At 27.3% G+C, this 27,687-nt stretch overlaps 1 protein-coding gene across 6 annotated transcripts in view; it reads right to left on the bottom strand.

Annotated features, from left to right (window-relative positions):
- The window catches only part of LOC107439050 (adenylate cyclase type 5), a 59,095-nt gene extending 34,963 nt beyond the window's left edge, over positions 1-24,132 (bottom strand). The window contains exons 1-10 of one of the 6 annotated variants that reach the window (XM_043049391.3): positions 23,944-24,132; positions 21,117-21,228; positions 15,296-16,060; positions 13,552-13,701; positions 12,891-13,012; positions 10,879-11,118; positions 6,576-6,734; positions 3,483-3,722; positions 2,094-2,241; positions 1,333-1,430 (exon numbers count right to left, since the gene is read on the bottom strand). In XM_043049391.3, the coding sequence (XP_042905325.1) occupies positions 1,333-1,430; positions 2,094-2,241; positions 3,483-3,722; positions 6,576-6,734; positions 10,879-11,118; positions 12,891-13,012; positions 13,552-13,701; positions 15,296-15,925 (1,787 nt within the window). In that variant the 5' untranslated portion in view covers positions 15,926-16,060; positions 21,117-21,228; positions 23,944-24,132. Of the gene's footprint in view, positions 1-1,332; positions 1,431-2,093; positions 2,242-3,482; positions 3,723-6,575; positions 6,735-10,878; positions 11,119-12,890; positions 13,013-13,551; positions 13,702-15,295; positions 16,061-21,116; positions 21,229-22,065; positions 22,119-23,432 lie in introns of those variants that run through there. The other 5 variants (XM_043049398.3, XM_043049392.3, XM_071187109.2 and 2 more) reach the window with 5 other exon arrangements.
- Positions 24,133-27,687: the final 3,555 nt, after the last annotated feature.

The following is a 27,687-nucleotide window of genomic DNA, read 5'->3' as shown; positions in this document are numbered from 1 at the left end:
AGTAGTTATTTTCATGTTTCATGACTGTACTTTTTAGTGTAATCTTTTAGAATATATTTTTCTACTTTTTAGAACATGTTTAATTCTGATTTTTTATCTTGAAAACTCGCTTTCTCAAATTTTTTTTTTAGCGTTCCTTCAACTTTCAGGTATGGAAAGTATATATATATAATGGCAGTGTAGGGTGGTCCCCTCCAATAAATTTTATCTTACGACGCCAATGTTTGGTTCGGTGAAGACCTGCACACAAAAACATTTGAATTCTTATTTTTACCTAATTTACGATTTTTTTTCTAGTCATGTTCGTATTTTGTTTATTTCTTCATAATCAAGTACTATGTGAAAATAAAGTACCTGCATTTCTCAAGTCAGTAAAAATTAGAATTTAGAGATTTGAGAAATAGGAAAAACTGTTATTTTAACCTATTAACTATCAACTCACAACTCGGTTGGGGTACTACTAAGTTGTTTTCTTGCACAACAAAAACTGGTTTTCACCCATGCTATTCAATGGGTGCTTGCTTGGCAAGGAAATTTTTGTATAAAACTACCCAAGCAGTAAATAAGTTCAACATTGTTATTGGAATGTCAATGTTTTAAAATAATCAACTTAAATAAATACAAAATAGAATAAAAATCCCTTTTTTGTACCATCAGATGCTTAGATATCTAATATTTGAATTAATAAATTTTTGTATAAGACTACCCAAATAGTAAATCAGTTCATTAAAATAAAACATTAATAAATATTGAAAAGAGTTTAAAGCAAAGCATATAAAAATTTTGATCAAACCGGAATTTTTTACCCTTATATTCTGGTGCGCCGTTATGTATATTCAATTAGAAATATCATAAAATATCAATTAACAGCAGTTGAAATTTTGAGATGTCAGATTGAGGTGAAAAAAGTCACCAAGGAAAAAGATGCATTAAAAAAATGTTAACCCCAATTTTTTGTAGATAAGAAAATATTAGAAATAAAAGTTAGTATAGTTTTTAAGTAACAGGATGAAGATAGTATTTGCTGATGAAGATATACTACTGTTTATGTCATTTTTTTACATAGATAATTCCTATCTTTTTATTAATATATAATGGTAAAAAATATTCTGCCAGGTACAAGTTTCAGTCAGGCAAATATTTTGCAGATTATGGCCAGTAGCACACGTTGGTCTACAAAGCACTCTTACATGGCCGAACAAAAATGTTAAGATATTTCGAGCCCTAATTAACAGTTATATGTATTATAACATTATTTCTTAAAATAGCTACTGTAAATTTCTTTCTGCCTTTATATTGAAGGATTAAAAGAAAGAGAATGCATATACTCACATTGGTAAAATGATTAGTTGAATTATAATAATAAAAAGCTGCATGAATCCTGAACAAATGAAATATGTTGACAACATTTTATCTCCCTCCTTCATATACTGCAAAAAAAAAAAGGGGTAAAGGGAAACAATGAAAAATCATCAGAAAATAACCAAAAGATAAAAATTTGCAAGCTGGATAGTACCACCTTGTCTTTAAAAATATATATCCTATAACTTTAACAAATACTTAAATTTGTACACTCATGTTTGCAACATGACTTTCAAATAATTTCACCACTTTTCAGAGTGTACTTTCTAATATATTCTCTGAACAAAGTTTAGTTTAAACACTGAAATAATAACATAAAATTAAAATAACTCTATTCTTAACAGAAAGAAAAGTACTTTCCCACTATTTCTTAAAATTTGTAAAAAACAAATATATATATTATTAAAAATCTTTTATAAGATTGTATTTATAAAAATTTTAATAACTTAAAAGCTAAGTTACACTTGAAATAAAAAACTTTAGTTTCATAGTTAAATATGAATTCAAGAGGTACAAAATTAAAGATGGAAATTCAGGAAATGATAACTAGTGATTAAAAAATCAATTGTATTCTAAAAAAAAAAAAAGGTTTTAAATTTACAAAATTTGTGGACCTTATAAATATTTCTCCAAAAACAAAAATAATTAAATCACGTAGCATATTTTTATTTATAGTAATAAAAAATAGAAAACGCACCCTTATACAGTTGAAACTGTATAAGTATACTCACTTTTTCTTCGATATCCTTCTTATGAAATGAGTTGGTAAAAGGTCGACAGTGCTCATCCCTCAATCGGTCAATGCTGCGAGCATCAATGGCACGGGACAAATAGTCATTCACTTCTTCTTGAGGATTTTTATATTCTCTACGTCTGTAGCTGAAAATATTTAATATTTATGACATTGATTTTTTACTTACATTTATATTAATTATATTTTATTTAAATTTATATTTAGATGCAAACTATGAAATATTTTTTTGTAAGTGTATCAATACTTTTTTATTCAAACTAAGAGGAAATACAAAGTGTTGAATTTATCAGAAATTTGAATTAAAGAAAAGTACAATAAGTATTGAAGTTGAGTTACATTACATAAAAATTTCAAAGAAGTACAACTTATTGTTTTAGCACTAATACCTAATTATTTTCATACCTTCTTAAAGTTTGAAATTTTGGTTTTCAATGATTTTGTTCACTGTGTGTGTACTGATACCAGAAACACTGTCCTTCATTTGCATGAATTTTGTGGTTCCTAGTTGGTGACTGAAGCATTTGCTCTAAATCCATGGCAATATTTTAAGAGCAAATCTTTCATCTTAAGACCTTATATAAATAGAGGAATCATGCGGCTCCTAAAGTAATATCTTTCAAAAACTTAATTTAGTGGGTTGTTTATAAAGTAAGTAAGAATTTATTATTGAGTACACATTAAAATTCATAAATTTATAAAGTTTGGTACCTTAGATTTCTATTTTAGCATATATATTTGTAATTAAAACACTTTTTTAAAGCACACAAAATACTATAATACCTACCTCACAAATTTTAAAATCGAATGGCACAACGATTTCCAGATGAATTTAAAATATTTGTGCCTTTGCGGCTTCAGTTAATTTCATTTGAAAGAATAATATGATCTTTAACTAAAATTAAAGATAATTTTTTTGCTAAAAAAGTGTCCTACATTCATTATTTGAGAACTTTAAAAGTATTTAAGTTTCCACTAACTTTTCTCTCATTCAATAGTCTTCTCATAAAAATGCTTTGAAAACATATTTTTAAGCTTATTTATTTGCATAATTTAGGTGCTTCCTAAATTTTTAAAATAATTTAATATTAGGGAATAAAGTATTTTTTTAATAACTTAAGGACATTACTATTGAAGTGCATTCATTATAGCAAAAATATTAAAAGGTTTAAAATGAGACAATTTATTCCTTTTCTTATGTAAGGGGTGTTGAAACTTTTTTGATCCACCATGAAGTCCAAAAAAGGTTGGGAACTCACTATTTTATATTGGCTCTGTTCACAGCATTTGTATTACAGAAAAAGAAAGAAACTGTGCACTCTAAAATAATTTTATATAAAGAGGTAAAAAAAATTAAAAAAAACTTAACCTGCTGTCAAATTTGTGCATGTCAGAATGTCCCATCATCCGCATTTCTTTGGAGACATTATTAGGTGTTGTGTATTGAGGAGGGCGAACAGAGCTTATACGCTTCTTTTCATCGGGGATGATTAGGTATGTTTCGATGTTGTGATCCCTCAAATACTTATGGCGTTCCCCTCCACAGCCAGGGTCCACTTCATAGTCATTGTTCAGAAATTTCAGTGTTTCTCCTGTGATGTGCACATGCCTGTGATAAACACAAAAGAAATGTAATCACAATACATTTATATTAAGAATAGAAAAAAGGAGAAAGTTTTCTATTTTTGACCTTGATTCAATTTTCCGTGCAGAAAGCAATAATATAGAAATCTTGCAGGAAAAACATAATGATAGAGCATAATCAGATATTTCGGATTTCTTTTTTAAACTGGTTTAAGGTACTGTAAGTTGAGCCTATGAGAGTTATTCTTTAGATAATGTTCATTTTGAGGTTTTCTCTTTAAAACTAGTTTCTTGATTGAATTTGGATAATCATGCAATTAAAACTTTTTATTTAAAGTAATCAAAATAATTTAAAATCAACCAAGTGAATCATAAATGGGATTGCAAAGAATATTTTATTCAAATGTTTACAAATTTACAGTTTAACTAAGAACATAAAATTTTTTACTTATTGTATGAAGGAAAGTTCAAAGGAAAATTTGCTTGTGCAAGCGGAACCCATTACATATAACTTGGACTGATTCAAGGCACAACACAGAGACTGGTCAAAGGTACAAGAAACTTTTTGACTTACAAAAATTAAATATATATTAGAAACTTGTATTTTATTTAAAAGTGAATGGCGAATCGGCACTTAACTGTAGTTGTGTTTTCAAATCCAATCTATAGAAAAGCAATTCCTCAGTAATCAGAAGTTATGTAGCCCAGGAAACCTGAAATGTTCCCAAAACAGCAAATAGAACCTGTCAGTACACACATTGAATACAAAAATCCCCCTTTGAGTGGTGAAATATCTGCACCAATGGTCTTTATAGAAAATCTCAAAAATGATAGAGCATACATGATTTTCTTTTTTTTTACCTAACTTTATAAGAAACAATATCTTTATATCATAAAAGTGACAAACTGGAATAAATATATTTCAAAATTTTAGAAACACTTTTTTTTTTTTGATTAAAAGTTACGTAATATAATTGCACTGATCTTTTAGTTTCACGTACATGAAAAAGTAACAATAAGAGACTCTTAAATTGAAATTGAGCTGCTGAAAGGGAAGTATCAGAATATGTTAAATTAAGTCGGACATATATTTATTGGCTAAAATGCAGGGTTCGTGATTTTTTCATTTTTTAAAAATAAATCAAACAAATCAGACTTTTTTTTTAAAATTCAAATACACTGTAAGAGCTTTAATTTATGATTAAAAAAACTTTATAAATGTTTAATCAAAATTAAATTAATATTAAAACTATATTATAATAATATTTTAGAAGCTATAACTTACTAAAATAATTTTTCATTATAATGCATAGCTTTGAATGCATAGCAACCATTTTGAAACAAATGCATGATTGAAATTTAAAGACTAGATGAAATAGATAATTTAAAGAATACTTCAGGGGTCTGTCTAGATTTTTCTGAGAGGGTACCTCTCAGAATTAATAATTAATTAATAAATAATTTGTAAAAATTAGATTAAAAAATCAACACAAATATGGTAAAAATATGGATTTATCATTTCTTACGAGACACACAAAAAAAAAAAATTAGGAAAAAAGAGTTTTGTGAAATTATTCTACCGTTTTTCCTCAAGTTGAATTTGTGAAGGTACCGCTAAACGGTAGTAAATTTGGCTTGGACAGACCCCTGTAACTTTAACCATTAAAACAAAGTTTCAATTAACAAACCATAATTTAAATTTAAAATTTTGATTTTTTTTACCCTGTTGATTTTTATAATGACAAAATAAATCTAACAGATGGTGTTTATAAATGTAGTCATTCATCAAAAAATAAATAAATATTTAATCTACATATTTTTGTATTAAAATATTCCATTTGAATTCTATATCAAAATAGATAAGTTAAGTTTTAAAAAAATTTTTAAAAAAATCTATGTACTCATCGGAATTGTTTTTCACAAAATTTCTTTATAGAAAATCAGATTATGTCAAAGATACTTGTAAACATATTACGAGAAAAAAAAAACAGTTAATAACCCTACTGTTTCAAATAGACTTTGAAAGAGTTTGAAAGGGAAGAATGACACTATATCAGGAAAAAAATATCTGAATTCATCAGTCTTTTTTTTTTCTTCTTTCGATTGTTGGCATATTAGGGTAATTTCTCTTTAATATAACCTCAAGCTTTAGAAATATACCTTTTCCACCTATAAAATTTAATGTAGATTTTAATTCCACGCTTTTTCATTCAAAAGGTAGAATTTTAATTAACATTATTTTTTGAAAAAAATTAATGTTTATTAATTACTTTCTACAGCTATGCAAGTCTATATTAAGACATCTATAAATGTTTACTTTAATCTGTACTTTCAATCTCAAGAATCAAAAGATTTTTAAAAATTTAATTTCAAATGTGTTGGAATTTAACACACACCAAGAAAGAAAGTAATTTCGTTAACTAAAATGAATTAATGCAACAATTTATTTAAAATAAATATTAAAACTAAGAAAAGAAAATAATAAAAGTATCAATAATTTAAAACACTGTTTTCTAACTTTTAAAATCAATATATATTAAAAAAATTAGTTGATTTTAATCAATGATTTTTAAAAAAAAAAATCATTTGATTTAAATTATGATTAAAATCGTGATTTAAATCAAGCTGATTTAAATCAACGAACCCTGCTAAAATGTGAAGAAGACTTCATAGAAAAACATATTCAATGCTGTTAGAAATATTTGAAAATAAAAATTTAAGAGATTTTTAGATTTATAAATTACAAAGGTGAAAAATATACAAGGATGATTTTCAGTCGTTTAAAATGTTTTCAATGAGTACAATAGGGAACTTTTTTAAAACTAAATTTAATAATCACTCAAAAATTCAGTATTAAACAATGCAAGAAATAAATTACCCTGGAATTCCTCCAGCCTCCATATAGTTAGCTAGCGTGACATCATTAGACCATACATCGAACTGCCATTTCCTTAACCCCAAAACACCACAGTGGACTCTACCGGTATGAATTCCTACTCGCATATTTACATCAACACCAGTCACTTCACGCACTAATCTAAGCAGCAAAAAACACAGTAATCAATTTTTAAGCTTTCCTAACACATTATATAACGCATGAAAACAATAAACTGTTTATAGATGTAATTTAATAGGTAACTCATTTTAATGTTTATATGTTATTACAAACTGTTTACATAAAAATGGTGGTATTTTGAAAAGTTTAGAAGTATTGGAAAAAATTATAAGGCAACATTAGGATTGCAGAAATCATGAGGAAGATAAACCTCCAAGAGAGAAATGCATTTTGAAAAACTTTTTAATCTTTAAGCAATAAAAAAACTTTTATCACTAGTTTAATAGGTACCATATTTTTCTGTTTGCTATGTGGTATATATATATATTTGAACAAGGATGCATGAGATTTTGTTTGAATATTCAAACACTTAAGCATTCAGCCCACCAAATACTATCCATTGAGTTAATTTTACTATTGTTTTTTCCACATCTCAGCAAAAAATGAACTATCAATCTAGTTATAAATATAACTAGTAATAAAATTTCCAAAAACTAATATTTTTTAACTATTTAAAATTTTTAAAAATTAGTCAATTGAACCTCAAGAGTTGTTATTTAAAATTACATATGTGAAAAACAATGAAAAAATTTGTGTACCATAAAATAAAATTTTTTTCAATTATTAACTAAAATCAATAATTCATACAGATTTTCTTTAACATTGGGATCGTTGGTTAAATAAATTATTCAAGTATCTGTAAAAATTTTTTAATTTTCTTAAAATGCTCCCAAGAAATATGCAAAGAAATATATATATCTCAAGAACTTTATACCATTAAGGGATCAAATGAGTGAAATATGTGCTGGAATGAAAAATTTCTATCACGTCCCGTTTTCTTGAAAAATTAAATTTTACTGGAATTTTTATGAACATTTACCAAAATTTTTTTTTTTAGTTTTTGAATTTCTTCCCTTTTTGCCTGACCAGCATTCTACTTTGGTTAAATCTAATAAAAGTACCCCTCTATGACATCTTCCTGCCACCGTTCCTCCCTCGGTCGCAATATCTATCTAACGATAGCGTCGAGAGAATCTCGCTTTGCTGACGTCTCAGGAACAATAGCAAGCATAATCAGGGTAAATTTTTTCGGAAGCATTTTTAACGCCTGCTTTTCTCTGTGTTTCGTGAAACACGATGGCTAATATAGTTTCATTAAAAATCCCATGAGGAGCATTACAGACTATGTAAGACAACTTTATCCTGCGTATTTTGCTATGAAACTCGAAGATCAGGACAAATCGCGGGCTTCTCATAAAGTTTGTGCACAGTGTCTCAATAATCTACGCTTATGGCTCTGAGGAAAGAAAAGTACTTTATGATTTGGAATTCCCATGACATGAAGGAAACCTATAAACCACTTTGATGATTGTTATTTTCATTCCTGACATGTTCTTGGGTATAACCGGAAAAATTAAAGGCTAATATCTTATCCTGATAACATTCCATAGGTCATACGCCCCCATCCTTATGGACCAGAAGTGCCTAGAAACTGAATTGCCAGCCATCTCTTCAGACTCAGAACATTCAGAAGTTCAAGGCTCTAATATCGAATAAATGCCATCTGTACCTGGTTCACCTTAGCCCTTCTCTCAGGTTGAACTTAATCATCTGACTAGAGATCTGGGCCTTTTGAAAGCGGCAGCTGAATTGTTAGGCCCCAGACTGAAAGAAACTGACTAATTGCCCAAAGGAACATCTTTTGAAAAAAAGAATTTATTAAGTACTTTGATGAAGAGGAGAACTTGGTATATTGTTCTGATGTTCCTGGATTGATGAAATTTAGTGTCATCTACGATAAAGATGAGTGGAGGCCGTTTACAGTTTCATCTAAAATAAGCCTCAAAGCTGCAGTTCTTCATCATGGGAGCTAGTATGCATCTGTAGCAGTTGGTCACTCGGTATATTTAAAAGAATGCTATGAAAACCTGACTCTCGTCTTGGACAAAATAAAATATGTCGACCACAGTTGGACCATTTACTATGATTTGAAAGTTATCTCCATGCTTCTTGGTCAAAAAGGTAGATTTACAAAGTTCCCATGTTTCATTTGTGAGTGGGACAGCTGTGACAAGACTCAAGATTGGGTCAAAAAAGAATGGCTAAAAAGACAAAATCTTGACCCAGGCACCAAGAATGCTATTCAAAACAGCTTAGTTAATCCAAAAAAAGAATTGTTACATATAAAATTCTGTGTAATGAAGCAGTTTGTCAAGGCAGTTTCTAAAGATGGTGATTGTTTCAAACAGCTGTGCAAAAAGTTTCCATGTTTATCCCAAGCCAAGTTGAAGGAGGGAATCTTTAATGGTCCAGATATCCACAAACTCATGAAGGATAAAGATTTTGCGATTAATATGACAATATTTGCTAATCTCGGTCAATTTTACGTAAGTTACCCTAATAAAAATAAATTAAAATTGTATGTTGGTGATTTTCTTCTAGAAACTGATGTAAAAAGCTTAAACTCAAGGAACTTGTTGTTTTTCTATCGAAAAGAGGTGACTTGTGCTATCTGGCAACAGTGTTATTAACCTATAAGAAATTAGCCGATCGCTCAAAAATCAATTTACCTTCACAAGATACAATTTTACATTGATCAAAATGACTAAAGACAACAGTTACTAGATAGTACATGCAAAATTGCTTGAGAGAATTCCTTTCCAAATAGGATTTCAGTAAAGACATCTATATCAATTTTACAAAAAATCCTGACGTGATGGGGGAAAATGAAGGTCATTTTCGAAATCAGCACATAAAATAACATATGAATCAACAATAACTTCTCTTGTATTTTTCAAAAACTTCAACCTCGCAGGCTTGTGTTATTTAAAATTTTATGTTCCAAAATTTTATAAATCAAAAATTGCAGTTGTTAGCTAAAGAAATTAAGAAGTATACATTTCAACAAGCCTGTTTTTGTGACAGTAATACTGGTTTTGTTAACATTTGATTTCAAAAAACTTAAAACACATAAATTATGGATAATTTAAAAATAAAAATTTGGATTAATTCTTTTCTTTTTCAAAAATTTTACCTATTTTACATGGCCTCAAAAAAAAATCCTTAAATATTTCTACACTATAAGCAATGTGTTGTAATATTTATCCATATTTGGCAATGAAGAACACAAAAAAGAGGGTAAAGAAACATTTGATTTCAAGTCAACACCGAATACAGCAATCATAAATATACTTTCAAAAGAAGGTATAGTTAAATTTAAACACCAGCAATGGAAAATGCTCACACCAAAGTCAAACACATTCACACCATTCGTAAATTATTTTTGCTTCCAAAAACTTCAAATTTTGTGTAATTTGGGTATCCGCAGCAGATTGTTTACCCTCAAGAGAAGAAAGCGTGAGTTTGTTGTTATTTTGCACATTTACAGAAACAAAAGCTTACTGTTACAAATGTTTCATGTATGCTTAATTATGTTTTACATGTCAATTGCTATGTCAATGTCGCAATTATGTTTTATATGTCATTTTGGTAGACTCCATTTCTGCAATTCAAGCAATCACAGAAAACCAATGTTTTAAAACTAAGCTGTTAAACTAAATTCAGCTCGATATAAACCTCCTCAAGGAAATAAATAAAACTATAGCTATAGAGTGGAAACTTTCACAGATTGGTATCGAATTGGATTGAATTCCTAATAAAGTCACATGAAACACATAAGTCAATTGCACTAAATAACTTTCATCTACTTCTGTTTTGTAAAGCCAATACTGTCCCTAGATTTACAAATTAATTTTATTACAGTGTGTATTGGCGTCCTTAAGTAACTGTTCTTACTTCACATGTTAAAAACGAGTTAATAAACAGATTCTTAATGTGTACCATCTTATTGTTATTATCAATTTCGGTGATACAGGACACCGAAAATAGTGGAAACTACTTTACACCAAAAGTAAGTACAAAAATATGATAAAGGAACATTCCCTTGAGACACCAAGACCTGCCCTTAGTATTTGAACACTCTAGTTGCATTTTTGGTACAAATAAGTAGCCACCATTTTCAGTGTAAAGATGAATTAAAAAAATTTTTTACAGTGCAAGTGCCATTAGAAATTTATTTCAATTTTCAAGATTGTGCGCATTTAGCAAAATGAAGGAGTTTTCATACGCTATAGCTTCAATCATGTCGAGGCCCATTTCCACACAGCATTGAGCATGGTCAGGACGAGGTTCCGGAAGCCCACTTACGCAGTAGTAACAGTCTCCCAGAAGTTTGATTCTCAAGCAATGATTCTCTGAAGCAAGTTTGTCAAACCGTGCAAAAAGCTCATTTAATATTTTTACAACTTCCTCTGCTGTACATTGAGATGAAAGACTAGTAAAGCCACAAATATCAGCAAACAAAATACTGAAAAACAATCAAATACAATAAACATATAATATTTTATAAAATGTAAAAACATGCTTTACCAAGCATGTTAAATAGAATTTTTTTAAATGTATCTAAAAATTAAATCAATGAAAATTGAAACAGAATGAACAATGAAAATTGAAAATTTACCCCCATTTTTTAAATTGCAGAAGATTTTATACACTTTCAATATTCAAAGAAACAATATTGCAGTTATTGGAATGTCAATGCTTTTAACATAATCAACTTAAATAAATATGAAGTAGAATTTAAAAAAAAAAAAACAACTTTTTTTTGTACCATCAGATACTTATGCGCAAAAAGGGATATGTTTTTGTCAAAGTTTAACAGTAAGAGAAGTTGTAATATCTTTAAAAGAGTCTTTATTCAAATAAAGAGTGAGTGAATTCCATTTTTTTTTATTGCTTGAACATAATTATTTGCTCTTAGATTGGTTTCCTTGCTTACCAGGCTATATAAAACAGAGTTATAAAGAAAAATAATCTCATTTAATATTAAAAATTTTACAAACCTCATGAAATTAAATAAAAGCAACTTTATATAAAAATTTTGTTCTTATTAAATACTGGTAAATGCAACTTTATTATTTACTTTGATTACTTAGCGTTTGAGGCACATCAGAAATTTTAAGCGCAGTAAACATTTTAGAATATAAATTTTTTTAACCGGAATATTCTCCCTGAACTTGTTTACTGATGAGTAAAATTTTTTTCACCTTTATTTCAATACATTTAAATGCAATAAAATGAATATTTGCCAAAATATAAAAAAAAAAAATAATAATAATAGTAATTAACATTATTAATGATGTTATTAAATGATAAGTACATAATGAAAATAAAATGTGTAAAATATATATTTAAACAAGAAATAACTTAAGTAAATAAAGTATCCATAGAAATATAGATAAAGCATATGTCATTTAAATACTCAATAACAATATTAAACAACGCGTTGATATTTCGGTAATTTCATGGAATTAGGCTTAACAGCAAAAACCCTCCGGCCCTCTCGCGTGTGTCTCTCCGACACACGCGAGAGAGACTGCCAGACTCAGCGGTAAAGCTTTCACGCTTCCCGTCACGAAAGGGTTAAAGATGCAGAAAATTTTATGGTCAGTAAAATTTAAAAACTACATTACTAAATACTAGCAACTATAAAGTTAAATTAACTGCAATATCTTCAATTTAATATAACTTTACATTAAAAGAAACCTTTTTGTTTAATTATTTATGTGCAACAGGCCAGAATTCAGCATTTTTCAATAAATTTAATTCAAGAATTGAGCATTTAGCAAGAGTCCTTCTTTACTTTTTAAACCATCTTTCATTCTTTTTTTTTTAAAAAAGAACTTTAGGTAACTATTAAGTTAAATCATTATTGTATACGAAATTAAAATTTATCTTATACATTCCTTGTTTCATATGTTGTTGTTAGAATGATTTTTTTCTAGTTTTAAAAACAGTAAAAGATTTAGATAGAAAATAATGACTTCTTTAGAAAATAAAAGACAATATTGAATTGAGTTGCAAAACTTAAAAACAATTTATGCTATTTTTTATTTTTGCATGAATAGAAGAAACACATATTTGAAGAAAAAAATTCACCCTACGGTTGACATCCATTCTAGACTGTAATACCATAGGGTTCAAAATTTTAATCTTAATATGGCTATGAAAACATTCAATCATTCTCAAAGTTAAAAATTCAACAACAACAAAATATAAATTATTTATTACAGTTGTTACCTAACATTTTCATGTCTCTGAATGTATATTTTATGGAACATGGTGTCTTCAGGTTTCTTGGCTATATCAGCTTTCATTTCCATAGCAACATGACGTGGCAACACAGATAACAGTAGTCGCTCCTAAAAATAAAAATAATGAGAAAAACAATTAAAACTGACAGTTATACTTTTTTAATAAACATATCAAATAAAGTCCTTAAGAATGATGATACACATGTAAAGAACAATTAATATTACTTTGATACCATAAGGCGGGATAATATTTATATGCGTTATTTAAGTCTGTTTTAGAGATCAAAATAAATACTTATGTTTATTCAAATGCATTTCATTTGCATGTTTGGATCTAGTTTTGGACGTTTGAATCTAGTTTTGTCACTACATTTTTATCCTACAATCTAACACTTCAAAATATTTAAAAAAAATAAAAGTCAAATAATCAAAAAAAAAAAAAAAAAATTAAAATTAATTACCAAACTTAAATTAGGATTAAATGGAATACTATGAAGTTCAAATCTGTATTTTACATAATTTATGAAACAAGAGTATCTAAAAAAATAAAACAGTACAAGAAAGAACAGATTAATCCCCTTAAGTACAAGTCAAGTGTTGCTAATTTAGATACAACAAAATTATATTTTTTAAAATAAAATTTTCACCTGTTGCTGATTTTCTCTTTGAATGTTCAGCCGAGCCTCGACACATTGTCTTGTTTCCATAAAAGCTTCTCTTTGGGAAGATTTGCTTGGAAAATGCGAAAATATACCTGCTACATTGACAGCCACAAACAGTATTAAACTTGCTATTAACTGGAAAAATAAACGAAAACTAATGAAACATTTATTTTAATATGCCAATACCTTAAAAAGAAATGTTAGTTTTAGAGTAAAATCATAAGAAATTTGACTAAATTTTAATCCAAAATTTTCTATCTTTAACTTTTTTTTAAAGATACAAATTTTATCAGATATTCTTTAATAAATACTCAATATCCAAGTCATAATATTATATTAAAAATATCGGGACTTTTTATTTACTTGATTTTTTTTTTATTTCACTAACAGTTTGATTACATTGAAAAATTTTGAAAACAAAATTTTTTTCTACAATAAAAAATTTACTAAAAATTTTTTGCTTTATATTGAACCAAAAATTTCTTCAGGGCTGCTTGAATTTTCCTTTTACCATGTTTGTGATCAATTGTGTTAATACATATGATCCGCCCCTTGAATCACGTGTATTATCAGTAGAAGGTCCCCAAATTAGAACAATTCAATTTTGCGATACCTACTAAAATTATCAATTAAATAAAAAGATATTGGATTGAAAATCCAAATCCTTTAATTCTTCAAACCATTTCTTGTAAATTTGCATGTGTATTCTTAGAAATTGGTGTGTTCTAAGCACACACAAAAATCCATATTATCAGGGCAAAAATTGGAAGAAGAAAAATCTTTATCAAGAATATCAGGACAACTACGAGCCCTGTTTAATTTGTAAAATTAAAAATTATAACAGAATTTAATTTCTGCAAACTGAACTTTTTTCGAAGTTTCAAAGTATAAATAAAATTAATGTCAATGATTTTTGAAAAAACACTTAACAAAAGTATATAGTAGTGAAGTGAATAGTACTGAAATCCAAAATGAAACATTTGATTGACATTCAACAAGTAACATTTCCCAAAATAAAATTAAATCTCATATAGTCTTCTTCATTTTCAAAAATAAATAAAAACATAATAAAACATTACTTTATAGCATTATATATGAAAATAGGGAGTGTTTCAAAAATGCAATAAATTTTAAAAATAAAAATTTGCATAAAATTTTAAAATTGTATTAAATATGGCATTTGCTGTCACTCAAAATTAAATGCAAGAAGATAGTCTAATATTAGCTTTCTTGAGTATTTTAAATTTCTTAATTGATTGCAATTACTATAATACCTCCATTATCGGTAATACGATTAGAGGAATTCAAAAAGGATAAAATTTTTGAAAAGTCACCCATAGAATGGAATTAATCCAAAACAGCTAAGTATTTGACTTGTGATCTAAGAAAATTCCAATTTGCGACTTTTTTCAGAAAGAAAAGTGATATAAAAATAAGTTATTCAGGATATTTTTGTTTGAGAAAAGTATGACAAAATGGGTTTCTCCATCTTATTCACCAAATGTAATTTTATTCTACTTAGCTTGTAAAGTAGGAAATTTCACACCTTTCAACTATTTTTAAAATCTTAAAATTGTAAAAACTTTTAAAAATTACAGAAAATCTATAGAAATAACAGAAAATACATAGAAAATTCATAAATATCATAGAAAAATCTATAGATACCATAGAAAATCAGTAATAGATGTGGGCATTTCAAAAGAAGACAAGAAAAAACTAAAGATCTTACCTGCTTCCATATAAATGGGTCTGTATCATTTACCATTGTATATGATATAAGTTGCACCATAGACAACATGATTCCACTCAACAAACATTCAGGCATACGGACAGGGAGTAAGGTGTAACCAAAATAAACAAAAAGTACAGTACACCAAATACTTGACATGGCACTGGGAACCGGAGAGTCAATGACGACTAATATGATGGTGATGAAAAACGAAAGCATAACCGTGTATGAGAATGTGAATAAGTAAATTTGGTTAAAAAATGACTGAGTACTTAAAATGGCCATTATCAGATTTAATGTCACTATAACTCCAAATGTTATCCCGTGGGTGAGAGATCGATGGTCACTTAAAATATAGTTAAATATCAGCATGATGCAGCCAATTGCACACACGATTCCTAAAAGAGCAGTCAAGTTTCTTTGGTTGAGGTGGAGGAAGTATCGCTGATACAAGATTTCTACTTCAAGATTCTTGAAGCGAGGCAGTCGAAAAGCACTGATACAGTATCTGTGGCAGTTCCACATGGAGAGTCGTTTCTGGTTGGAGAGTCGGCTCCCTTTCACCGATACCTCACTGACAGAACTGCCAGATGAAGCCATTTTGTTATGGTTCGATGAACTAAATGTCATCCCATAGAGCAAGGCTTGGAAGAACTATTTTTTTCATTTTAAGTAATATTTAGGCTTATTCTGGTTCTGGAATTCCTTCTTTAAAACACACCCTAGTTGATGGAGTAGGTTTGCAGTTGCAATCATTCTGAGGCTCTGCAAGTAAAAATACATTTTATTAAGAATTAATAGTGATATTTATTTGATGAAGTTTAACCATTTGTAATTTGTTTAAGGCACTAGGCAATTAAGGTTAGAAAACATGATTTTAAAAAAATCAGATTTATTTGGTTTAAATTGGATTTTTAGAAATTTAAATTCAAGTTTAATTTTTTATATTTACTAATGAAAGTAGGAATAAAATGCAGTAGTAATACTTAATTTATTTTTATAACTAAAATAGCAAATATTACGTACTAAAATGGTTAAAATTATGTGGCATCATCATTTCATCCCTCGCACTTGCTTAAGTATAACCCCCCTCATCTTGAAGCCTCTGATGACTTTCTACGACTTAGCCTGTGAACAACATTAGGACAATTTATTGCTCCTTTTATGTCAACCATTTATAACTAATGAAACATGTAGAGCAAAATCATAGAAAGAAGAAGAGCATACACCTTCTTCCAATTTTTGTGAAATTTGTTAGTAATCTTTTCAGCAAATTTTAAATTATAAATCATTTAACTTAGAATTGTTAGAAAGTTCCTGGCAAAAAGAGATTACAAGTTTATGCACTTAGGAAGTTTGAAAATGAAAGAAAATATTCATTCATATTTTTCTTTAAATTTTATTTTAAAAAGCAATAATTTAAAAAAATAATTGTTATTTAAAAAAAAAATTTTTAGAGTAATTTCTTATTTTTTTACAAGCTTATCACTGTATATTTTTGGAGTAGAGTGTTCAAAAACATTCTTTTTCAATCACAATTTATTACCAAATCAAACGTCTAAAAGCTTTACATTTTATTGGTATGTATGAGAAATTGCATGACTTAAACATTTATAAAGTTTTAAAATTATTCTCTAAAAATTTCTTGAAAATATATGAAAAAAATATTTAGTATAGAAGTGTTTCCATTATTTTGTACAACCCCCCATATATATATACACAGGGTTATTCATAATTCCCTCTGGGCAGGAACTAGACTATCGCTTTGATGCATGCCGTGTGACCAAGGGTTCACACATAGAACACCTGTAATGTATGTAAGTAAAACTTTAATAGTTTCGGAATAATTTCATATCTTTCACTTATTCATATTCGTCTTCTTCATTTTTTTTTTTTTTTTACTATAACGCTTCGAAACCCCAGAGGGAATTATGAATAACCCTGTATATATATATATTCTGAACAACTGTTTAGTTCCAATGTGATTGTAAAAGCAGAGTTAGCACATCCTGTTCCTTACATGCAGAGCACAGAGAAAAAAAAAATTCTGGTAAAATTACTTTACTGCTTGCAAATAACAATTCTAGTACGAAAAATCCAACAGTAATAAAATCAAAAAATATGGAATATTATATTTCTTATTACCATACAGATAGTAAAAAACAAAACTGAAAAGTAAATTTAACTAAATAAATGATTTTCATGCCATGTTTTAAAGCAATTTTTTAATAAATAAAATCGTAGTTATTTTTATGCATTTTATTGATTATTTTTAAAAACAGGAAGGCAATTTGTCAATTAGATATCCAATGAAGTTTATACTAGAAAACATTGCTGAAAAATAAATAAACAATTATTTTAATTTACTCGAGTTGAACAAGTTTTCCTTCTTTTGACATACACTAACTACAAATTTAATATGTTTTAAAAGCACTTGTGTAATGCCTGGTTTGTCTGCAAGACTGCGCTAGTGATAAACTTCACCCATGATCCTCTATGCACTTTATCTCGAACGTTTAATTTGAGTGGATGTATAAAAGTGATGTTTGTTTTGTGTTGTTTTTGTATTATTTTTCGTAATTAAAATGTTAAAATAACTGAGGCTAGAGTGGTTTATTACACTTGTATTTAAACACACATAAACTAAATGGGTATAATTAAAAAAATATTAATAGAAAATTATTTCACATATATATATATAGCACAATAAATAAATACAATTAATTACTAGGATTTTAAAAATGTCCTTAATTGCGACTTTGATTATTGGGAAATTCTAATGAATTTTTGTCTTTTTAATAATTATCCTTACAATGGAAAAGATATTTTTCTTCAAATTGATGGAATACCACAAGGATCTAATTTTTCATCTCGCTTAGCTAACCTATTTTTGCATTATGAAAAAAATTATACTCTTAATATTAAATTTGTTTTTAGATTTATTGATGATTTAATTCTCTTTAATTTTTTCAAGATTATACTATTTTATTAAATAATATTTACCCCGAGGAATTAGTCTTGCTTCATAATCATGATGATAATATTAATTACAATTTTTTGGATTTGGGTATTATAAAAGTTCAAAATATCTGCTTTGTAGATTTAAACGATAAAAGAAATTATTTTAATTTTATTATAAATAAACTAATTACTTGGAATTCTAATGATTCTAATATCATTTATTTAAATACCATTTTTAATCAAATGAATAGAATCAAAAGAATATGTAGTAATGTTTATTTATCCAAAAAACAAATCGACAAACTCATTCAAAATTTGATAAAAAACAATAGATACCCAACAAAAGTAATTATATAACATATAAAATCATTGAGTTAATAGTATATTATTGTAAATAAATGTACTAAAAAACCTCTTTGCTAATTTATATAATTTTTACCATGTGCAAATTTATTTCGGGCAAATCTATGGCTAAAATCATGTGCAAAACAGGGAATTCATGTTTCTTTCTTTTTCTATTTTATTTTACTCTTAATAAAAGTTGATTTTCTAAAATTATTAATTGTCAACTTCTTTAAATTATCCAGTATAATATTACCTAGCGCACATCCATTTTCGGGACCATCCTTGGTAACTAACAAATGAAACGCCCTTCCCTACTGCAGTAAGATCGCATTATAAAACAAAACTCCTCTATTGACGCTTTTACCTCAATTTGCACTTCTGTTTTCATATTTTGTAATCTGGCAATCTTGTTACGAAAATATTTAAAATCATTCTTGAAAAATTTCTCGTTCATGTAAGTTCATTTGAATTCGCTACTGGCAGTACTATATGCATGGGCACACCCGGGCAGTGCCCGTGGGCCCCAGGCACTCATGGGGCCCACATGAAACTAACTTTTTATAAATTGTATTAAAAAAAGCTAAGAATAAACAACATCAACTTATATACTTTTTAAAATAAATATACTCTATTGTATAAAGTGTGCATTTTTTTTTCTACAAATAGTAATTGATTATCATGAAAACACCAATAATTAGAATAGTTTATCATCAAAAAAACTTAAAAAGGGAACTGAAATCTATTTTTCTACGTTCCAATGAAAATTTTAGGTAAATTTAGGTAGGGCATTGAAAGATGTTTTAATAACTGTTTAATTTGACAAAATAATTCTTATCTTTTGATTTTTGTTTATATTTGTTATGCCTTTATGTTTATTTAGTTTAATTATTTTAATTAACTTCCATCGTTTTGATGATTAGTTTATTATTTGAGGATTACATTTGGTTAGCATCTCAAATGATTTTCTTTTTTTAATTACGCATAGTTAAAAAATGCTTTATTTGAGTTTTGGGGCAATCAAAATGTGTTTAAATTTGTTCTTGCATCATTTCTTAAAAATGATGCATTTGTGAAGTGTTTTAGTTCGTTTGTAAACATTATGGCATGTTATACGGGTCTAAAACATTTTTATGCCCTTATATTTTATATCCTTATATTTTATTTTCTGCTTTTACGTCATATTTTTACTTAATGTGTTCTATTTTATTTGCTGTAAATTTTTTTGAGTGCTCCTCACACTATTGTATTGATATATTTTGCTTTGGCTACATTGATACAGTATTAGAAAGCACTCCTTTCTGCAGATATAATTGCATGAGCTGATGTAAAGATTATATCGTCTATTTCCCAGAATTTAGAAAATTAATTTTTCTTTCCCTTTACCAGTTTTTTCTCCCGGATTTTTTATATTATTTTTCTTATTCTCTTTCTTCATTGTTCAGTAATTTTTCCATGTTTTCTCTACAATATATATATATATATATATATATATATATATATATATATATATATATATATATATATATATATATATATATATATATATATATATATATATATATATATACATAATTAAGAGTTTGAATAATAAAAGTAAGCTATTTAACAGAACATTTTTAAATAAAAGAAAATCAAAAAGCAACAATCCAAAAGAAATATAAATTTCATAAATTTCTTGAGAAATTAAAACAATTGTAGTTTCTTTCACTGTTTTATAAAAAAAAGCGCATAGTGAAACCTAATTTTAATAATATAATCAAACCAACAAATCATATATATAGTATTAAGTATGAATGCACAAACTTTTACAGCATATTACATACAGATTTTAAAATTCTGCATAAAACTAAAACAATTACACTAAAGTACTTATTATTATTTTTTTTAAGTAGATACGAAAAACTTTCAACTTTCTGGTAATATATTAATCTCTTTTAATATTCAAGGCCAAAAAATTAATATAAGTTATTCTTAGTTTCAGGTGGCCTGGAAGAAATCTTTTCTTCTGGAGAAAATCTCAAACTTGATTATCACATAGTTATTGTTAACAAACAAAATTACAATTTAAAGCAAGGCCAAAAAAAGAGATAAAAATGGGCAGATGTTTTACCTGTATCTGGAATTTAAACTTATTGTCAGAATGAATTTTTGACAGTATGTAAGAGAGTGATTTTAAAAAAAGCTATTAATGCTACGCTAAAGTATAATATTAATAGTCATATTAATAGTCATGATATTTAATAAAAGATACTATTTAGACTTACATCACTAACTAATTTTTTTAGTTCAATTTATTAGATATTTAAATTGATGCAGAAAGGACAGTTCTGCTACAAGTGTGTCAATTAGATAATTATAGAAGATACATAAACTATGTTTCCAAAAACAATCAATGTTCATTCAATAAACATTGATACAGACCTCTTTTTGATTGCTTAGTAGAAAAATTGATAGTTCTTATTTTAAAAGTTCCGATATCGAAAACTATAAATAATTATAAACAAATAAAGCTTACATTTTATATTCATTTCTTTCCTTTCTAGTCTATTGTTGTTCTAAGATGTCAGATTACCACAATTGTCTTTTTTATGATATGCCACATATCTTTCCAATTCAGAAGAAAATCACTGAAAATGTCAATAAATAAATTATGATGACATAATAATGATGTCTGCACAAACTACTTCATGTTATTAATTTCTAAAACAATAAAAATTGGATACAAAAAATTTTACCATGAGTAATAGTGTGGCTTATAATTGTATGGTTTAAAGTTAATTTTAACATGAAAACCTAAAATATATCCATTAATTTAAGAAGTAATGTTTTTATTTTAAAATAAACTCAAGATGTAAAAATATTGGATATTTAAATTTTCAGGCAATTAACTTTTTTAAAATTTTGAGAACTGATAAAAATGTGTACAAACTGAACACCAGTTTTTGCACACACTTTTCATGTGTGCCTGCCTGTGTCAAACAACAAAAAATTTTAAACAGAAACTCCTCGGTTTATGCACTCAGTCTTCAAAGTTGTTTATTTATTTTTAGAAAGAAAAAAAAAATGCCTTCTCTGTTAAAACCTGGTTGTGACCAAAACTTTATGACAATTTTAGCATACATCCAAAATGTATGTTTACTCAATAATACAAAATTTTCAAAACTATGTAGGGAAAAAAAAGGAGATAAATTGATATTTTGATTTATTTTAATATTTTGATGGCTTTATAAATTGTTACTCTAAAAAATAACAATTTCCGGATGTTGAACAAACAAAACTAATGAAATTCACTTCTCCTTGAACAACCAAATTCATATTATAATTACATAATAAGCTAATAATTAAAATAACAATACTAACATCTTTTTCAGAACCACTCTAGCAACATAGTTCATAGAGCAGAGTTTATTTTAATTCAAACTATTGGGTATATGTAACAAACAGTAATTCGTCTTCCAACTAACCTTTATGTTAAAACTTCATTATTTCTTTTTTCATGGCAACAACTACGTAAAATCGCCTATTAAGTGCAATATTATAATTTCATTATTAACTTTGATGATTTGGTAATTATTGTCAAAAATCAATAAATAGCAAATCGTCTATAATTGCCTTTTAGTTATAACATTAAAATTTCCTCAATTTAAAATTTTTTTTCCATGTCCAAAAGTAAACAAATAGTAATTCACCTAATATTTTTTATTGAACACAATATTAAAATTTAATCATCAATTAAGAGTTATTTCTAATGTTATGACAAAAAGTCAATAGACAATAATCCAGCTAGAATTTTTTTAATCAAATTTCTATGCCAAAAAGTGAATTTTGCAAATAACTCATAATCAACAAATTTAAAACACATTATACTACAGATTATATTTCATTAAAGAATGTTATTTCTATTTACCTTTACTAAATTTCAAAATTTGTTTTTGATGTTTAACTTTGTAAGCAAGTTTGTTAAAGTGATGACATGTTTACTAATAAAATTTTAAGTGTTTGAAATACTTACTAATTGTGAGAAACACTATTAAATTTAAAGTATTAAATACTATAATTGTCTAAATCCTCATTATATTACCTCAAGAACAATACTCACTCATTACTATAAAACAATAAAAATTCAAAGCCTTTACCTAAAGTCTTAATCGAAGAATGCTATAAAATTCTTACAATTTTCTAAAATAAGAAATTTTTTAAAAGGATTAAATAATTCAAAAATGATTTATATTGATATTGACGCTAAAAGTTATATTTAAAAAAAAAAACAACCCATTCTCATAATTTTCAATTAATTAAAAAAAAAAAAAAAAAAATTAAATATCCTTCAGAAAACTATGCTTTTCTTTTTTTCAGATAAACATTACAATGGCATATACAAGCACATATTTCAAGTTTTACTAGAATCTTTATTATATCTTTTTAAATAAAAGGAAGAAGTAAGTAAAAGGGGGTAAAAAAGAAGTTTTTTTTTATTTTTATTTTAGTAAAATTTTAATAATTTTTTTTCTCTTGTATATATACTTTTGTTCTATGCAGCTATTTTTTAGTTTCACTAAAAGATTTAAACAATGATAAAATAATGATTTTGAAAAATTTAGAGTTTTTACAACAGGAAAGAAAATAACTAACTGTAAATTAAAAGCCTTCTAGAAAATAAATTTAAGAATTTATTTTATTCATAACACTAATGATAAGTATATGTTGCATAAAAACTTGAGCTTGTCTACACTACAAAATGTACAATTTTTAAAAAATCATCAAGAAACCAGGAACAAAACATGCATAGAGCACAGGATAATAAAAGACTGAAAAAACAGTGCATATGTACCTTCTACATTAATAAGTGAGATTGTTTAATTATTCATACATTTACTGCATTAATGAGTGTGTTAACAAACCGCTTTTTTAATAATTCTTTTCGTATTTAAAGTGCCTTTAAAATTATATCAGTTAAAAATAATGTCCGGAGAGCAGTCGCCACTTCAAAAAACAACGTGTAAATAAATAATAACGGCTCTAATTAAATTATGAATAATAAAATGATATTGATCGTCTTCATTATAAAATAAAACAAAACTTCAATAATATTATTCAGAATTAAGTCAACACGGAAGATTTCCTTCCGCGAAATATTTTGATATTATTATGCACAATCCACATGTGTTAATAATTTTATGAATGACTTTCCTCAAATAATAAGTAAGCTTTACCAAAGGATTTGCACTCCCGATTTATCATGCTTGAAAGGAAAATCGAGAAGAAATAGTTTGTTTACATAACAAAAAAACATTAAAATGCAATTTCCCCCCCTCCCCAATAAATGACCAGTTGCTACACACCACACTGAATATCCGATAGGCTAACCACGATAAACATTCTCCTTTTTTTCCCGTTTCGGCGAAACCGACCAACCACCTGATAACTCCGACACTGTGAACTGTTCTTATCGTTTGCTTATCCTATTGGATCTCGTTGCGCGCAACTATCAATCTAATAGATGGAGCTCCTCTTGCGGTAGTTTTGTGAACTTCGACAGATGTCGCATTACAGAATTCATTTTGCTTCGGATCCGCAGATTCACGGAGTTGTCGCCACTGCTAAATGATATAGCTTGGACTTTAACTTACGTCAGTGAAAGAGTGGGAGGGTCAGGAGCGAAGACAACAGGTGGCTTTGAGGGGAGGGTGCATTGAAAGGGAATGAGAGCGTATGTCTTCCTAGGAAGGAGTATTTTTATTGTTTTTTATCAGAAAAAAAAAAGATTATATTAATGAAAAAATTAAGCTGCTGGATAGCTTGGATTTTTAGTTTCAGTCTTGTCTGGGGGGGGGGGGTTGAGGTAGACCTAGTGGTTTTTTTAGGGGACATTTATTTTTTTGATTGGTGTAGAAATGCCTTATTCACATGATAGATCATTTTAGTGACTTTTTATAAGAAAATAATAATTTTAAGAAGAAAAAAAATAGGCTATGTAGATTGGATTTTAATCATGTGAAAATGTGTGTTAGGAGGGGGGGGGGTGTAGAGATAGTTGGTTTTTTTTTATAAGGGCCTTTGCTCTCTTGAAGGGAAATGTGTACTCTCCTATGGTAGATAATTTTTAATGACTTTTTAGACTTATGTCCTATTTTCATCAACAAAAAATAAATAAACTGGATAATTTAGGGAAGAGATGGAGACAGCGCGTTGTGGGGCATATGTGCCCTTTGGTGAGGCAATGTGTTCCCGCAGATGATGGACAAGTCTTAATGACTTTTATAAGGATTTTTTTCTTGATGATTTATCATGGAACTTTAGATTGTCATATTCCCCCCCCCCCCCGATCTTAATGGTGAAAAGCGGTGACCTTAATTACACTAATTATCTAGCCACTAATTAACTAACTACTAAATAACTAACTACCAATTAACTAACTACTAATTAAGTTACGGAATCAGACACAAAAACGTACTTCCTCTGAAATAACTTAATTTTTTATCGACTGATTTGAATGTATGACTATCAAAATATGAGATTAGCTGAAAAATTGGGTCTCAAAAATTTAGGCCGTTTGAAGTTAATTTTAGTTTTCGCGTATTTCACCATATATCGAGAACTTTTTAAGCGAATCAAATAAATTTTGCACTCAATTATAAAATTCGTTTATTCAAGGATAATATCTTGAAAATAAAACAATTATTTATTATTCCTTTTATGTCATGGGGTAGAAAAAAATTAAAAATTGTAAGGTATGCAAAATTTTACATTATTTTAAACTATGGCATTTTAAATGACAGAATACAAAATTTAAGCAAAATCGGCCGAATAGTTTCTGAGTTATAAAATTTGAAATCTGCTCCTTTTTTAACCTTCATTTTTCATTCACTCAGAAAAAGTGAACGATTTTGATCAAATTTTGTATTTTGTCATTTAGTATTTATTACAAAATTTAATATGAAGTAAAAATTTGCTTACCTTACAATTCAACAATGTTTAGAACCTTTTTTTCATTAAAGTAATAAAAAATTTGATAAATAATTATTAAAATCTATTTTTTATATAAAATTATATTTCGATAAATAAATTTTGCAATTGCGGGCAAAAGTTTTTGATTAATTTAAAGCCTTTCCGAGTCATGTCGAAAGTGAAATTAACTGTCGATCGCTTTTCTAACTCAACTATTGGAACCGTTATTTCCCAGATTGCGGCCACCAAAGTAAAAATAATAAAAAAAAGTACCAAATAATTCGAAGAAAATTAAATTCAGATATAAAATTAATTTAATGTGAATTAAAAATTAAAATTAATTAAATTCAGATTAAATTCAGATATTCCCATTTGAAATAAAAGTTACATTTGAGGAATCAAAAAGTTAAAAAAGTTCAAGAAATTTTATAGGCCAAAAGCTTTAACCACAGAAAGATCACACAAAAATTTTCTAAAGAATATGCGAGCCAAAATTTTACAAAATGAGTGCTGCGACTTTTTTTACGTAAGCATGGGAAGGAAAGTGTAATTTCTTCTTACAAAGTAGGAGACCTTACGTAATATTTAATGAACGGCTCTTATAAGATAAACCGACTTTTTTCCTTGCAAAAAAAGGCAGAACCTTTTTCAGCAGAAATTCTGGCTTTTTGGTAACGAATTTTATTCTTTGAGTTTTTATTTGTTGATGATAACTTAATTATTCCTTACGTTAGTGGAATAAGAACTTAATTAAATAACAAAATCTTCGAATAATATATTAATTGAAAAATGCACTTTTTTCTTTAATAAAATTAAATTATATCAGATATTCAACTTTCTCTATGGAAAAATTAATGTACTGTTTTATAATGCATTTATACAAACATCAATTTTAAAAGAAATCATTGAACTACATTTGTTTTGAATGTTTTTTTTTTGTTAAAGAGTAATTCTTTAAAAAAGATTATTGGAAACGTCGAGACCTTAATTTTAGTAACCTCAATACTTTGAAATCTTATTGTTGTAATTTAAAATTTTTTTTTTAAAGAAGCAGATTTTGGTTAGAAAGCGGGTCTCTTAAATGAAGGGACAAAACCTAGATAATAAATGCTTTGCGTTGCTAAGGGTGATCGTTTTCAAAGGTATTTCTTTACATTTAACCTTTAAATTTGGCAATATATATTTTAAATGGATATTTTCTGTAAGAAACAAAGCTAAATATAGCTTTCTAATTTTAGAGCACCCAAAAGCTATGTTGCTTCGGAAATTCTATATGCGTATATTCTCGGGAGAAAAAAAAAATGTAGACATATTACTTGATCGATAAAAAGTGAAATGCTTTTACGAAAAGGGACAATCACTTTAGCTTTGCACTAATATTGAATTTACATTAATAATATTATTTCGTACTTATGCTTAATTCATATAGATAGCATTATTTTGAATTTTAATTTATTCAATATTCCTAATGATATCACCTAAATTACTTACAAGAACAATTTGAACATATTACAAATATTTTGTACACCAAAAAATTTGATCCACTGTTACTGAATTGCTTTTGGCAATTTATTGATAGTCATGCATATTATCATAGTCTGAATTCATATTAACAACATAATTTTGCTAATATTCGTGCAGATGAAAATAAGTTAGTTATAATTACTACAACAATTTTATAAGCAAAATATTGTTATTTAAAATGCTTGAGGATGAGCCACATTTTTAAAATAAGCTGCATTTTCAAATTGTGCAGGTGGACATTATTAAGATAAAAAAAAAACACGATTTCCTTACAAGAAAAAAATGTTTTTGTGCATTTTTAGTAGAAATTTTAGGAGCTTGTTAAGTACCTACCTGTGAACAACATTAAGGTAAAGTTTGATGTAAAAATGTAAGCTTTGGAAAAAAATAAGATTCATCGCTGTATTGCTCAAAATTCTTCAATTAAATTTATTCGAAGAAAAATAAAAGGAAAAACAATTTCAAAATAAGTATGTAATTACAAATTCTGCTTGTAGTGGTCAAAAAGTGGATTAAACTTGTATTGTCAGCAGGCACAAAGCTATGGTTGATCATACTAGATAGTCGGAAAGAGGTCGAAATTTCGATTGGCGATAAAATGACAGCTTTTAGAG

The sequence above is a fragment of the Parasteatoda tepidariorum genome, chromosome 9 (genome assembly GCF_982258835.1).
Source record: "Parasteatoda tepidariorum strain Cologne lab strain chromosome 9, Ptep-v5.0, whole genome shotgun sequence".
NCBI classification, from domain to species: Eukaryota; Metazoa; Arthropoda; class Arachnida; order Araneae; family Theridiidae; genus Parasteatoda; species Parasteatoda tepidariorum.
The sequence above is the reverse complement of the archived record's forward strand: the minus strand, read 5'-3'. Positions and strand labels throughout refer to the sequence as shown.